The following is a 16,642-nucleotide window of genomic DNA, read 5'->3' as shown; positions in this document are numbered from 1 at the left end:
GTGTGTGATGGTAGGATGGTGGCATGTTTGATGCTCCCATCAGATCGACACTCATTGTATCCAAGCAAGATGAATGAGGGGTGAAGTGTGGGCTAGGATGACCAATAGCTTTGAAGCTGTCAACCAACCTTCTTAATCTTGAGACTAAGTACAGTACAGAAGCCTTATGATTTAGTTACCAAACTACTAAACTTTCTTTATGAGGATGAAGGCTTCTCAAGAGACAATTAACCTGGAGATTCACAAGATGTTCTAAGGCAAGCTGGTCTGTGCCAAAGAAGCCAGGAAGACCAGGGTGGGAGCCCCACCCACCAGCAAGGATATATAAAAACTAGGGTGCCTGAAGTGACATTCACAATTCAGGAACTAGCTTCAGTGAATTACCTACAGCTCTCTGTCTGGCACCATGTCCTACAACTTCTCCACAAGGAACTGCTCTTCCAGGCCGATTGGAGGACGCTGCACTGTCCCAGTGGCCGAAGTTGCCATACCTTCTACCCAGGCTGACTGTCTGAGTGGCATCTCCTTGCCCAGTTCTTTCCAAACCGGATCCTGGCTCCTGAACCACTGTCAGGAGACCTGCTGTGAGCCCACTGTTTGCCAGCCAACCTGTTACCAACAAACTTCTTGCGTCTCTAGACCTGGCCAGGTGACCTGCTCTCGGCAAACGACCTGTGTCTCCAATCCCTGCTCCACTACCTGCAGCCGGCCACTTACCTTCATCTCTAGTGGCTGTCAGCCCCAGGTTAGCATCTCTACTGTGTGTCAACCAGTAGGAGGAATCTCTACTGTCTGCCAACCAGCCTGTGGGGTCTCCAGGACGTACCAGCAGTCCTGCGTGTCCAGCTGCCGAAGAATTTGCTAAGTGTGTAGGAACCAGTGAGCGAACCAAGACTCCATGACCTGCCAGCTATGTTTCCAGGATCTTCCAACATGCTGCCTGTCCCTGAAGAACTCTTCATCACCGACCCCTGTTCTGACTGCCTGATTGCTGGCTGCTAGCCCTGAATAAGCTACCTTTGGCAATCTAAGATTTTTCTGGCCAGCACCAATCATGTATGCCTCTGGATATTTCCAGAATCTTTACCACCAACGCCCCAGTCTCTGATGGTTTTGGCATGTTTTGGCTTTGCTGCTTTGTCTCCTGGCTTCTGCTTTTGTGCCTTTGGAAAAGGGAACTTGTCTCGCTCTGTATTTCTCAATAAACCTGCATGACATGGCATTGCAAATGTATGTCTCCAAAGAGTTCTTTATTTGCGAGAGTTTTTGCTGTCTATGAATCATCCTTTGCTGATCAGGGTCTAATTTTCTTTTCCGAGCATAAAGTATGGGTTCAGTCATTGTGTTTCATGACAAGCAAGGGATTACCTTATACTTTACTTGGTTAGAGAGTCTTTGGACATATAGTGAAGTAGAGTGACTTGTCTATATTTTCCTCAATTTTTATGGGCTTACAGAATAATTTCCATGTAGGAAAAAGAAAGTTACCTGGGAAACCAGGTTGTTTGGGAAATCGTACAGTGAAGGGGGCAGCAGAGTCAGTTAGAGTTTCAGAATCTTACATCATTTGAGGACCGCAGTGGAAAACTTTGCAAAAGATCCCTCCATGATCAGACGGGATGGAAGGAGAAGGAGAAAGGATGGATAAGTCAGTTTCCAGGCCTTGAGTTGCATGGCATCAAAGGGATGGTTCCAGCTTTACATTCCCCTCACATGCTGCAGCAGATTGGTAGACCCCCAAACATGCTTTGAGTAAATTAAGGCTCTGGAGATTTAGTAAATCTAGGCAATAGAGACTTAAAAACAAGCTTCAAAAACGTGTTGGTTTATTTTAACACTTAGAGCCACATTTTGTGCTTGCTCTTCATTGGAATCCACTTACAGATGCAACAAACCATCTGGACTCCTGGTAGACCTGCGAACTCCTTTCACCTATTTTAGGAATTGAGAACTGGCCACCAATTGGTTTGCTTTTGTCCTTATCCTCTATGTCCAGTAACACATCTCTATATTTCCTTTTCAGAGTTGCTCAAGGAGAAACAGAAGAGGAAGATCTTTACAGAAAATGGAGACATACGAGGTCTGTGTGCCGTGAGCAGTGGGTGCCTTTTCTCGTAATAGAGGTGCTAACTGCCTCGTAGAGAATCTGATCATCGATCTGTTGTCAGCGCAGAATGGTTTTCTTATTTCACTAATGGTTTTTCAGAGAGGCAAAACATATAGATTATTTCTGGATAGATGGAATATTTTCAATTTTTCCTGTTGCTGACTCTACTCTTATAATAAAGGAGTCAAAGAAATGTTAGTATGTACGACTCACAGTAATATCTCAGTAAAGCAAGGCTTGGTTTTTGTTATACATTAGTGCCATGCCCCTTGTTTTTAAAAGTAATACTCTGGCTTTCAGAAAGGCTCTGGTTTATTCTAAAATATAAATCACTAGGGTAACCCTAAATAACCCCTTCAAAGCTGTTGTTTACATGACTCTCACTTATTGTTTAAGTCACATCACGTAGGATTTGGAAAATTTGAAGTTTTTCAGAGGTTAACAAGTTATTAAATTTGTTATTTTTAAACGTTTTCATATTTGTTTTATATTCTTTAGCTTTCTAAGTTTCAATAAAAAATTATTAGGACAGAGATGCCTTCTCTTTCTTTTTATTTAGATGGCTAATCATCTCTAATATATAAGACATATTAGTAACATATAATAACACAGGTTTTATGGGCTGATGTGAATAAACTTTTGCTTTAGCTGTTTACTGTGATTGTGTAAACAGTCAAGGATGTGGTAGCTATCCTGCCAGGCTATTTCCCTGTTTTTATTTCTGTTTGGGGAATCATTTCTTTTGCTATTAGAGCTGTTCTATTTGTTCTTGAACTTTGAAAGTTCTCTCCAGTCTTTGTTGATTTCATAATAAATTGTAAAGTTTCAAAGTTTGTCTTTGAGAACAGTCTTTTAAAAGGTAGGGCAACGATAATTTCCTTCTCTTCTTGGTCTAGGGCCTAGAAATGCATCTTGTATTAATATCCTGTAGCTGTGGGGAAACAGTTTGAGGGCCTTTGGTTCAAATCCCGGTTCTGCCACTTGGCTGCAGGTTTGTTAAGCTCCCGAAATCTTAGCTCACCTGTAAACTAGAGACAATGATAGCGTCTTACGTGTCTGTTTTCAGGAATAAACTGAGATAATATGTGTCTATCCCAAATATCAGCTGAGGCACCCTGTCATTTCATATTAAAGTGAAATTGGCTTTCTCCATCTCCTTTTCCTGTTTGATGGGAGTCCTGGCTGCTCCCAGCAAGTCTGAGGAATCTGAGAGTGGAGAGGTTGGGGGAAGGTGCCTTACTTTTTTTATTCCTAAATTTCTCTGGATCTAAATGTTTACTTTAAAAGAATTAGTTCCTTTTATGGATTTTCTTCCAATTCTATAGTCCGTTTCTGTTCAGACTCTAATAATTCAGACACCTTAGCATCACTTCCTTCTCCTGATTTCTACAAAATCCACTTACACAAGGCATTTGTGTGTCTAACATACTTTACCAAAAGTTTGGGGACATAGAGGACATTTATACTCTAGTGATGAAAACAACTTCAAATTGGATTTCAGATATTAAGAAGTTCCTTGGCCGTTGTCTCTGAGACATTATCATATTCAGCTCAAAACAAAATCCATCACTTCCTCCCCTCCCTTCCTCCCTCTCTCCCTCCCCCCTCCCTTCCTTCTTTCCGTCTTTGCTTCCTTCCCTCCACAAACACTAGAGTACCTCTGATGTTCCAGCTTCTATTTTAGGTACCGGTTATGTGGTGGTAAAAAAAGCCGTGATGATTCTTGCCCTCGAGAAGCTCATAGCTTAGTTAGGTAGAGCAATTTCTCTAGACCTTTTATATTTTCCTCTATATCTTCCCCTTTGGGCTTCCATGTGCTTTGCCTTTCCCCCACAAATGCTTATAACTGCTCACCAAGTTGCTATATCGCATAATGTCTCTGAAAAAGGTAGATTTTTCTATTCTTTTTCTTATATGAAGCTTATTTATAATACAACGATGATAAAAGCTGAAACTGTAACCAACCTCTGGAATATTTGACTTTAAATCTGGAAGGCATAAAACTGGTAAGACTTAAGGGAATGTACTGATAATTGGTCCAAAGGCAAGAATGAGTGGTTGACATACTGGGGTACAGACTGGGGCACTCTGCCTTCAGAGAAGGTGGGCTCTGCAGTTTGACCTTAGCCCTGCTAAATATCTACTTGATCTCTTTAGATTTTTAGGAAATTACAACTTGTGCTGAGGAATTTATAAATGCCTCCATATCTGAAGGGCTTTGTGTTAGCTTTTACGAATCTGAGGTCTTTATTGATTAGGATCTCTAGCTCCAACTTCTTTCATATACTTCACTTTTCTATGTTTAACTATCTGGTGGGCATTTCCAGAAAGATGTCTTATAATAAAATCGAAAAATATTTTCAAAACTCAAATTGGTCATAATGTAATTTATTAATCAGGGATATGATTTGTATCACACACTTCAGATTATAAAACAATTGTGATTGGGAACCAGCTCCCATTAGCACAGGCAAAAAGCTATTAAAGCAAACAGAATTGCTTTATGTAGGTTGTTCTGTGCTTTACTATAAAAATGGATGATAAAAGTGATGATAATATGTAAGAATTGTGTTAATGACAGTACTAGTAGCTGTAAGAAAGACAAGTGATTATTCTTGAGCAACAACTGCGTGTGGTCAAGGGTCGGATTTGTTTAGAGATGTGTAGGTTTCATAGCCATATACTTACTGCTATAAAATAAAAATTTACTATTGAAATTCCTTCATAAAATTCTTTAATTTTGGCTAGCCTGAAAGTCTAGCCCCTAAATCACCTTTTCCCTCAATTAAACATTTTAATGCAAGTTTTCTTAGGAACACATCAATTGCATAATGGCAGAGAAGACTGTTTCACTAAAATGAAATATTCTTTTGCTAAAACTCCTCATCATACTGATTCTTACCTCTTGGTTAATGTTGCCACCATCTTCCAAGTCACTTAGGATTGAAATCCTGTCATCATTTTTTACTCTTCTCCTTAACCTCACACATTTGATTCTTCAGTCATGTAACAATTCTTTCTGTCTTTTTCTTAGCATTTCCTCTATCCCTACCTACCATGAGAAATCATTGCCTTATACTATAGTATTGCAATAAGCTCCTGAATCATCTTAGTGTTTCTCTTTCCTTTCTACACAGCACTATCAGACCTATCTGTATTGGCCTGCCAGGGCTGCCATAACAAAGTATCACAAACTGGGTGGCTAAAACAACAGAAATTTATTGTCTTACAGTTCTGAGGCTGGAGGTCTGAGATCAAAGTGTCAGCAGGGTTCATTCCTTCCGAGCACTGTGAGGAAGAATCTGTCCCATGCTTCACCACAGTTTCTGGTGGTTTGCTGGCAAACTTTGGCCTTCCTTGGCTTTTAGAAGCATCACTCTTTCTGCCTTCATCTTCACATGACATTCTCCCTGGTGTGTATGTGTCCGTGTCCAAATTTCCCCTTTTTATAAGGATACCAGTTATATTGAAGTAGGGGCCCACCCTACTCAAGTATGACCTCATCTTAACTAATTATATCTGCAAAACCCTATTTCCAAACAAGATCACATTCTGAGGTAGTGAGGATTAGGACTTCAACATATGAATTTTTATCTTAAGGCAAAAATCTGATAATGTCACTCTTCCACTCAAAAATGTCAAAACATGTACATTGCCTGATGAATGTTGTTCAGACTTGCTGGCCTGGCATTCATAATTACTAGCAGAATACTTAATATATGTTCAATAAATATAAGAAGAATATAATTTTTGAGTTTTTAGATTCTTATTCCTTTCTATAATTGAAAGTCTAATTAATAATCGATGTACTATATTAGTCAGGGTTCTCCAGATAAACTGGACCAGTAGGATGTGTGTATGTGTGTGTGTGCGTGTGTGTGTGTGTGTGTGTGTGTATGTGAGTAGAGAGAGAGAGAGAGAGATTGATTGATTTTAAGGAATTGGCTCATGTGATTATGGAGGCTGGTATGTCCAAAATCTGCAGGGTGGGCCATCAGGTAGGAAACCCAGAGAGGAGCTGATGCTGCAGTTTGAGTTTGAAGGCTGTCTTCTGGCAGAATTCCTTCTTGCTTGGGAGAGGTCAGTCTTTTGTTTCATTCAGGCCTTCAACCGATTGTTTGAGGCCGACCTACATTATGGAGTGCAATCTGCTTTGCTCAAAGTTCACCGATTTAAATGTTAATCTCATCCAAAACACCCTCACAGAAACATCCAGAATAACGTTTGACCAAATATCTGAGCACCATGGCCCAGCCAACTTGACACATAAAATTAACCACTGCATGCACCTTAAAATCTATTGGAAGAAAGAGATATAGGTATAAATCCTAAAGAAAAAAAATAGTTTTTAAAGAAAAGATTGGAGTAATTTTCTCACAGAAAAGTTGTAAGTAAACTGATCTGGGCTTTTTCTGAAGGTAGATATTGAAACGTATTACCTTTTAGGGATTTAGATTTGGGTAGCTTAACTGGGTTAATTGCAACAAAACTCTGTTGTGTTCATACTATATTATCCCAGAATTCCTGTGTTGAAGAAAGCAGACTTGGTAAACCCTGGTGCAGTCATGCTCTACATTACTCTATCTTTTTACTGATCAGATTCATGCAACTACACATTTATAAAAAGGTAAAAGATTGCTGAGAGACCAGAAATCATGTTAAGAAATACTCTTCAATAATCTGTGCATCTTCTTTTTTCCATGATAAATGATGAAATATGGAAATAAAACTCACTAGAAAGTGAAGTGACTTTACCTTAAAACTTACTCCTTGGACAAAAATTACATTTATAAATCCCAGGATTAAGGGTTGCATTCATTTTCAAATTGATTCAATTAAAATGTAGAAGAACTCAGTCTCTCCAGAAGCTCTTGCCAAGATATTAATTCATTGACTCTTCCCTTACTTCTGCAAATGATTCTGGAAAGAGTTGGGAAAATGTTTCTCTTTAAAGAAAAGCCTGCAAATGATCTGAAAAGCATATGTCATGTTCTTCTGGGCATCAGAAATGTTGGCAGAGAGGCAGCCTTGTTCTGGAAAGGTCACAGGACTTGGAGTTCGATTTGTTGCTGAGTTTAGTTCTACCACATTGACAGGAGGTTGAGTTGCTTGATCTCTCAGAGCCTCTGTTCCCTCGTGTGTAAAATAGGTGTAATAATGCTAACTTCAAGTATTAAGGTGATGTTCATTTGTATGAAAGATAAACTTCATAGTTCCAGTAGCTTCACACAACAGGAGTTTATTTTCTGCTCATATCCCGTCTTGAGTGGGTGTTCCTGAGTGGTGGGTAGCTCTTCTCCAAGAGACAATTTGAGGACATGGGCACTTTCTATCTTGTGCCTCTTCTAGCTTCAACGCTTGGCTTCCAATTTGGCTGCAGAAGGGCAAGGAGTGTGGGGGATTACAAGTGGGAAGTTTTTATAAGCCAGCCTTGGAAATGGCACAAGTCACTTCTGCTCACGTTCTATTGGCAAGTTTCCAGGCATATGGACATACTGAAGTCCAAGGAATTGGTTCGTATGGTCTAGATGCAGGCAAAGGAGGAAGTAAAAATGGGTGTGGTGAACAAGGAGCCTGTGTCTGCACCACTTCGTAATGTGGTTGTAAGAATGAAAGAGCATGATGTAAAAGTCTGACTCATCGTAGGCACTCTGAAAGTGATGGATGAATCTGAACGAGATTTCTGTTTTCATCTGTTCATCAAAGGAGCCATGTTTTATGAAGCAGACCATATGGGAAGGGGTCCGTTTGGGCACTAATCTAATAGAGTCAGGGGTTGCTTATAGCATTTAAGGATCTATTTTCTAGGAGGTGTTATTTTTTAAAATACTTCTAGACAAAAATTGACTGGTTAGTGCTCATTTAAATGGAGCTAATCCTGGTAATGGTTACAACGATTGGAAATAATTTAGATATTTCTAACTTGAAATAAAATGGGAATTGACCAAACAGTAGCTCCATAAATGAAACTTAGGCACACAATGTTATATTTCTTTCTAATAAGCATAAGCCACAAAATATCATCTTAAATCATCCAGACCTCTATTCTGGCCCCTATTTTCATTGTGTAACAATATCCTTTATAAGATATTAGTGCTGGAAGAGACTCGAGAGATTAATATATACAACTTCCTTGTTTAATGAGTGAGAACATAGAAAGGGAGTAACTCGCTTGTGCAATAAGCATAGTCAGTGATGGACCCACTAAATGGATTCTAACTGAGTGTTTTTTATATAAATATGTAGGCAACACTATTCAGATTTTGTGACTTCTTGTTCATTCTCATTTCTTGGTGAGTTACTCTGCAAGTAGTCTGTCCAGGAGTATCATATGCTATGTCATCACTGTTAGATTCTATGTTCTTCCACAAGGGCCTCATACACCTCTTTCAGTCAGGAAAAAATGACTTGTAGTTTATCTGAAATTTGAATGTACCTGGGAATCATATATTTGCATTTGCTAAATCTGGCAACCCTATGCAGGATACACTGAGGGAACTAGTCTTTACTCTAGAGGACTTAGCCTGCTGTCTAACCACAGAGGCCTGACTGACTCATGATGTCTGTCCTGTTCTGTTTGATATGACCCCCAATAGTCCTCAGGGGCAGACGATGGTGCAGTGAGGCTAACCTGGCATACAACTGACCACCTGCAAACTGGTTGGCTGATCTAGTGGAAGGTTCTACTACCTTCTATGTCACATCAATTGCTTGTTCTCTTTGTCACTTCGGGACATCCTCACAATTCTCCTCATCCTCTCCTGTGTCTAATTCTCACTGCTGCTAGCCTTGGCCTCTTTGAATATATATATTTTTAGTATAAATATGTTCCATTTGGGGCAAGTATTTTGGACCTACTTATACTAAAGATTTGTTGTTTATCTGAAATTCCAAGGTAACTGAGGTCCTGCATGTTATCTGTAAAATTCTGCAGAAGTCTTGATTGATGCTATATTAATTTGGGGATAGAAAAAAAAGAGTTCTGTAGGAGATATATTTGAGAAGCTCAGATTCAATTAATTTAACATGATTTGTTTCCTCACTCCTCTCAGATTTTTAATATTGCTACTATGTACTGTGAATCACTGCTAGAGAGACATATTATTCAGATTTTCATCTATCTACCTATCTATCTATCTATCTATCTATCTATCTATCTATCTATCTCTTTTTTTTTTTTTAACTATGAAACCCTTTTATCTCGGAGCATCTAGTGGGACCATCATTTTGTGCAAAATATTTTGGAAGACACTGATGAAGACCAGTGCTAGGATGACTCAGAGAAACCAGCCTGCAGGATGGATTCCACTCTTTCTCTGAGTAAGATAAGGGTGAGAAGACCAAGACAGTTATATGAGTCTTAAAAAGAAAAGTGGAAATATCCATATGACTTGCACAAGAGTCAGTACAGCATGATTTTGATGAATCATTAAATTGTTTCATCTACTACATTCTGTAATATGAAGGGTCAGACAGGGTGGCTGAAATTCTTTGATTCAAAGTTAAGGCTGCCAACCTCCAGTGTTCCATATGCACTGCTAAATTAACATGTTGAGGCCATGTTTTGTATGAATGGCTCTCGGTGAAATTATTCGAGGCTGCCCATATCTCTGGTGCAATGGTAATTGAAAGGGAAACCTACGTTTATGAGCAAATAGTGCTGACTGAGCTGTGTAGTATTTTGATAGGTAGTTTGGGCCTTTCAAAGTGAGATGTACCATTTGAATGCCAAATAAACCCATCACAAAACAACCAAAAACCTTTGTCAAGATAGTTTTCTGATTCTTTTCTTTCCAGAGAGCTTATTTCTGTGCAGAGGCTAGCAAGTGAGTGATTTTTTCAAAGCTGCTCACTGGTCTCTTCAAGGTCATGGGGAAAATCGATGGTTTGGAATTATGATTCTATTCTCCTCCTACTCCTTTCCTTCTTATTTTATGGCTTGATTTTCTTATTTTACCCCCTAACTTTGCATATCTCCCTGAGAAGAAAAGCATAAGATCGCTTCAGGAGACATAGTGAGAAGAGAGTTTCCGGAAACTCTGAGGTTTCATTTACACATTTATAATCAGGGGACACTAGAATGACTTTATAGTTTAAACCTATTGTTCAGTTAATCATTCATTTATCCCCTAATATTTATTGAATACCTGATAGTAATTATATAGTTTCTCTCTCTTATGAAGATTCTAATGTAGTGGGGAAGCAGATATATAAACAACCAACTAACATGAAATAAGTGCCATAATGGGAAAGCATATTTAAAGTCCCGTGGATCTATAGAATTAGTAGGATCAAATTTGCTGTGGGCTGGAGACATATGGGAAGGTTTTCAGAGAAAAATAATTTGAACTGGGTCTTAATGAATAGATGAGTTCACAGGGCCCAGTTAGTTAAGGGAGAAGTAGTGGGGTTGGGTCGGGTAGAGCGAAGAGAGAAAAGGGAGAGTAGCTTCCCATAGATTAAATAGTAAGGCCCACACTGTGGAGGCACAAGAGCTTATAATGTGTTCAGAAAACAGTGAGTTCCAGTGTGGCTCCAAAAATGCTTATTAGAGGCTAATGGAAGGGATGGAAGACAATGTATAAATCAAGAATCTCTTTTTTTTGGGTATCTTGAATGTCATATGAAGAGTTTAGCCTTTTAGTATATGTAATAAAGACCTATGGAAGGGTTGTAAGAATTCTCCTCACCTGATAACCAGAGAAACAAGTGTTGCTGGATGCTTGAGGTGAGCTCCAAAATAATTGGTGCTCAGAGACGACTTTGAAGTTTCTGTTCTGGAAGACTGGGTGGATAGCGATGTCCTCACCCATGAGAGGGAATATAGTAGAAGGATAAATGAGGTGGACATAGGTCATGATTTTCATTTAGAGAGTACTGCATTCGAGACATCTGCAGAACATCCAGGTGACTGTGATCATGCGTCAACTGTATCTTCAGGTATAGGTTGTGCTATTCCAACATGGGTTTTTTCTGTAAGTAAATGGATAGGTTTGATTAAACTCATTGAGATTTATGCGGAGACTGTCTCATGACCAAGTTGTATATATTTCTATTGATCACTTGCTGTATCTAGAAAGAAATTCACATTTCTCTCACACATCATTGGTATGTTTTGAATACTGTGGATAATATAAAATATTGACAATGGCTTGGCAGTGATACACACACAAGGAACAAACTAATAAAGTCATAAAACAAAGACTAGTCCTCTGATAAATATCAAAAGTGCATAAGTTTAATAGCTTAGTGCTATCCATTGACTTTGAAAATATAGTATATCTTTTATATGATTTGTTGAAAGTGCTTTAATTCCTCTGCAAAGTAAGCAAATTTCTTAATGAGTCAGAAAATGTTAAGATTAGAAAAAAGGATTTTCCAAACAATTAGTGTGCATATTGAGAGGAAAGATCCTTAGGTGAGGTCACACTTTTTAACGAGGAAAAGGCTATAGATGTCCCTAGGCAGAAGGTGACATTAAACTCCAGGAATTTGTTCTGCCCTTCACACCTTATCTTTCTCTCCTGACACAGAGAGCCACAACTCTTTTCTCTGAGAGCTTGCTCTTGGAGTCTTAAGGGACCTATAATTCATAAGGAGCCTGGGTCTTGGAGTTCTGCTATAGGAGAAAACATGGGCACAGCGTCTTCCATTGGTTTTGAGTTTGGAAGCTCAACTTCTGAGGTCTATGGCTTTGGCTCTGGAAGTTATGGATCAGAGACCATGGCTACAATTGTGTCTACGGCTGTGGCACTTCCCTCTGAAATCAATGGCTAGTGAAGGGTTTGCAAGTAGATCCTGAATCTTCACACTCTTCTTTGCTTATACCTTGAAATCTGGATTTCTGCAATATTGTTTCATGTATATTTGTGCTTCAGTGCCAGGAATCCAGATGATATTCACCTAGAGCATAGTTTGCATAATAATGAGAGATAAAATTTTTTCCCAAATATTTAAAAAAAATCAGCATTTTTCTCTTTCCTTATCTTTTCTTTGCTTTCTTAGTTTCTGTGCAGATTTTTATATTTCTTGATAAAAGTAATGACTCCAGTTCAGTTCACATGATTGGCACATCTCATCATTTATTTGAATTTCTTCATGTAACACACCCAATGTCTGCCATTTGCTAAAAGAAAAACTTTGGGTTTTTTTTAAAGCAAGCTCAAAATAGTTATTCCACAGAGGGCGTATTGACTCAACATATTAGAACAGTATTATATGGAGCTCTAGTTCCATGGATTATCAAAAAGAAATAACTCCTTTCCTCTCTTCTTCTCTCTCAAAAAAAATTCCAGGTAAAAAAATTTGAAAAATACTGGGTGAGCGAAAGCTAAGCTGGTTTCTTTGCTGTAGATTTTATCTGAGCTTTTAATATGATAAAATACATTGTGACTCTCTAAGAGTGTAATATAACTTGGAATGTATCCCAAATATTTTTCCCCCTGAAATATCTTGAGGGACCAGCATACCTTTAAACATTCTCTAAAGCCATACATTAGGGTATATATACCCAATTGGACATGGATGATTTTTGTTAAAATGTGGCTCTCTATGTTAGCTATCTAAATTTTTTTTCCAAGTTTTCAAGGTGTATTCAATCTCAATATTTTAAATAGCTATTGTATGGGAACATAGGTTTTTCAAACTTCAGGGTTTAATCTTAGCCTGCTGTCTCCCTCACTCTGCCGGACCAATAGTAGTTTCTTACAATTGCTTTCAGTGTATGTGGTATGTATCATCAAGGTTTTTTTTCCTCATATAAGTACAATATGTTTAGATAATTGACCCTTCTTCGTCCTTGTGTATGTATGTGCATGCCCATGTGTGTATCCAACCATTTTTAACCCTAGGATATTTTTGTTAGATTTCGTATAGGCTAAATCCTACCTTATGCAATGATGAGGTTAGGAGTTGTTGCTAGTCCTTTTGGGGAAGAAAAGATATAACAAATTTGCCTAAAAAATTGTGCTAAATGGATAAGCAGGAAAAAGCATAATATATTTCAGTAGACATGAATGTAATAAATGTTTATATAAAATCCAAAATGGAAAAGGATTTAAGAAAATATGATAGAATTTGGGCAGCCATGGTACACACTGTTTAAACGTGTTGACTCTTTCTCAATATTTCCCTCATGTGCCCTTGTGTATTATTACTTTGACCTGGGCCCTTATTATATCTGACTGTTATAATAACTGGCTAACAGGTTTTCCTAATTATAACCTCTTATCCAGATTAATATTCTTACTGCACCGTTGTGATCTCATAGTCAAACTGTTAGTTCCTAATCATTTCTTAAAACCAGCAAGGTGTAATGCACAGGACATTGGATTTGGAATGAAAAAAAATCACGTTTTGAGAGCCATCCATGAGCTGTGCAACCTTGCAGGTGGCTTAACATCTGCAGGTGAAAAAATTTCCTCGTATAAAATTCATATAATAATATCCTTGCTGCCTAATTCATAAGTTTTCTGTGGGATTTAAATATTATGTGAAGAGCTTTTGTAAACTTGCAAACAAAACATACATATAAAGTACTATTTTTGCTCGTCAAAGTCTATATTTCTTAGGCTGACATTCAACACTTTATGAGGCTGCGAATACATTTCCAGTCTCTATTGACTGCTTGCTTGTGTGAATAGGACACTTTTTATTCAAAATAGAAAGTTATCTATGAATGCCCTGGGCTTTCATACCTAAACATCTTTGCTAGTTCCTTTTCCTGCTGAATTTCCTCCCATTCTTCAAAGTGGCCTTGAGATGTTATATTTCCACTACGACTTCTGTATTAGCTTCCCAGGGCTGCTGTAGCAAATTACTGTATACTGGATGGCTTAAAACAACAGAAATTTGTTCTCTCACAGTTGTGAGGGCCAGAAGTCTGAAATCAAAGTGTTAGCAGGGCCACACTCCTTCAGAAGACTCTAGGGAAGAATGTTCCCTTGCCTCTTTTAGCTTCTGGAGGCTCCTGGGGGCAGTTTCTTCCTCCAGTCTCTGCCTCCATCTTCACATGGCTTCCTCCTGTGTCTCTGTGTCGTCTACTTTCCTGTCTGTTACAAGGATATTTTTCATTGGATTTAGGGTCACCCTAAATCCAGGATGTTCTCATCTCAAGATCCTTAACTTAATTACATCTGCAAAGACCCTATTTCTATATAAGTTCACATTTGTGAACTTATGGGACCAGGGACCCAGGGACTAAGGGACCAGGACTTGGACATATATTTTTGAGACCTCTATTCAACCCACTACACCTTCCTAGGAGGCCATTCCAATCTGATTTGTTTGGCTAGCGTTACATCTAAGGTTATACTTGATATGCAATCTTGAAATAGCTGAGAGGATAGCATTGACAATAGACCAATTAAATTGGCAAATTGCAAGGGCCACCTATGAAGAGTTTAGCATTTGGTTCTTCTAATTTAATTGTTTTTCAACCATAACTACATCCCACATAAAGAAGTAACACTGTTTAATTTCTGTCCAAAAGTTAAATTGTTTAACTAGTTTTTATAGCTTCAGAAACTGGGAAGAAGTTTTCTCATTTCTTAACACATAATTGGTAAAATAGAACTATATTTAATTGTAAAATATAAACCACTTAAAAGCATTATAGTTTAGCAATTTAACTATTAGAAAAAATAATGCTATAACACTCACAAAATTATCTTTGAACTGGGTATAGATGAAAAGCCAAACCTTTGACATTGAACTTCTATTGGGATAGCAAATGACTGCATTAGCTCAGCATGCTAGGGATTCATGCGATACTCATTGTGAGTGCAAACACTTTGCACTGGTGGCTAGAACCTCTCTCTTCTGTCTGTCCCCATCCCTCTGCTGGGCTTGTTCCTCTTTAGTGGCATTAAAGGCCACAAAGTACAACTATGGTAAAAAGCCACCAAATTATTCACAACCCAAGCCAATTTACAAAGCTTATCTGGGTTCTTCCATACAAAGATGATAGCAGATGGGAAAAGGGGCAATGTGTGTTCGTGATTATTTTGTTCAGATATGTGAACTACCCCAAAATTCTAGAACTCGCTGTTTCAGTGCAATCCTTTTCATTTACAATCCAGATTCATGATTGTACCCTTTGCTACTTTACAAACCTGTTTCCAACTTTTTTTCAGTCCCTTTCCCAAGGTAGAGCTATCTAGGTAATGTGACTCAAGAGAACCATGAGATTTTTCTTATTATAACAACTTTATAATAAGTTTATTATATTTTTAAATGTAATATGGGACGTCGCCCGCACCGCCCTTCTTCAAAAGTTAACATTTTCTTCACACGCAATAGCTTCTTCATCTTGGCTCTTTCCCTAGGTCTTGCTAAATGATGGAGAATCTTCTGGATTTACTCACTTAACATTCTATTTCTACTAATATACTTCCAAGAGCTTTTCCAAGTGTGTATAAACATACAGCTTTTTAACTTTACAAACCCTCTAACTGAGCATATTGGATTGCTTTGCTTACTCTAATTAAATAGATTTCCCTTCTGTCCAATATTAATAGTTCTTTTGACCTTTTTTTTTTTTTTCCTGCTGAAACAGTGGGATGCTGGAGAGAGATGGAGAGGTGGAGAATGGTGTCTGGCCATTTGTGATGATGGCCCTCACAATATTTCAAGTTTTATCCTGTTCCTAGTGAGGAATGGGTGTCTAGAGAAGAGAGGTCATTGAACAGGTGGAGGAGATACAGCCCAAGTCTATCTTATTCTGTGTCAGCCATAGTAAAACCATGTCGAATCCCTAATTGGAGTGTACAGTTCCTATTCACACACTTTGAGAAGAAGACATTATGTTAGTTTAACTTCGGGTTTTTAATTTTTGCATATTTACTTACACATATCATTGTGTTTTAGGATGTAACAGGAGGGAAAAATAAAGTGCAACTAAATTAGCCAAGGGATGGGAAAAATTAGCTTCTGAGGAAAGGCAGAAAAAACCATTATGGATCTTCCCCATGGAAAGATGAAGGTTAGTAGGAGACACCAGCAAAGACTACAAGCATGTAAGGAATAAAGACCAGAAAACAATCTCAATTTCTTCATGGAATCCTCAAATACTGTAAATAAGAGTGAACATTTGAAGTATGAAAAAGTACCTTTTAGTCAGAAAAGCACTTTAAGACATATAAGAGGAAGTTTTAAATAAAACCAATTGTGGAATCTTTTGACGTAAACAATAGAACAAGCTGAAAATAAAAACAATCATCTCTAATCTTCCAAAATAGATATCATTGACGATGATGTGCACGTTCTTCTCTGTGTTTCTTCTGCCAAAATGCTGTTGTAAGCACTTTCTGGTAAACTTCCTCTTCCTACTGGTGTATGACTTTGTGTGCTCTGGAAAAGAAAAAGAAAAAAATCTGTCTACCTTCATATGCTATGAATTTCATTTTAGGAAAGAAGGATAACATTTTTCTTTCTTTTAAAATCAAAGTTACCAGGTGCAGATAGTTGTTCATTGTAGTGATTGCTACATAGGACAAAGAAGACATACCCACTGGACACGCCACATCTTTCTAGGCT

General features: G+C 38.1%; 1 protein-coding gene across 1 annotated transcript; it reads left to right on the top strand.

Annotated features, from left to right (window-relative positions):
• Positions 1-406: 406 nt before the first annotated feature.
• LOC131393026 (keratin-associated protein 11-1) lies at positions 407-865 on the top strand. The gene has a single exon (XM_058523397.1). The coding sequence runs from the start codon at positions 407-409 to the stop codon at positions 863-865; it is 459 nt and encodes a 152-aa protein (XP_058379380.1).
• Positions 866-16,642: the final 15,777 nt, after the last annotated feature.

This window comes from Diceros bicornis, chromosome 27 (genome assembly GCF_020826845.1).
Source record: "Diceros bicornis minor isolate mBicDic1 chromosome 27, mDicBic1.mat.cur, whole genome shotgun sequence".
Lineage (NCBI taxonomy): Eukaryota > Metazoa > Chordata > Mammalia > Perissodactyla > Rhinocerotidae > Diceros > Diceros bicornis.
The sequence above is the reverse complement of the archived record's forward strand: the minus strand, read 5'-3'. Positions and strand labels throughout refer to the sequence as shown.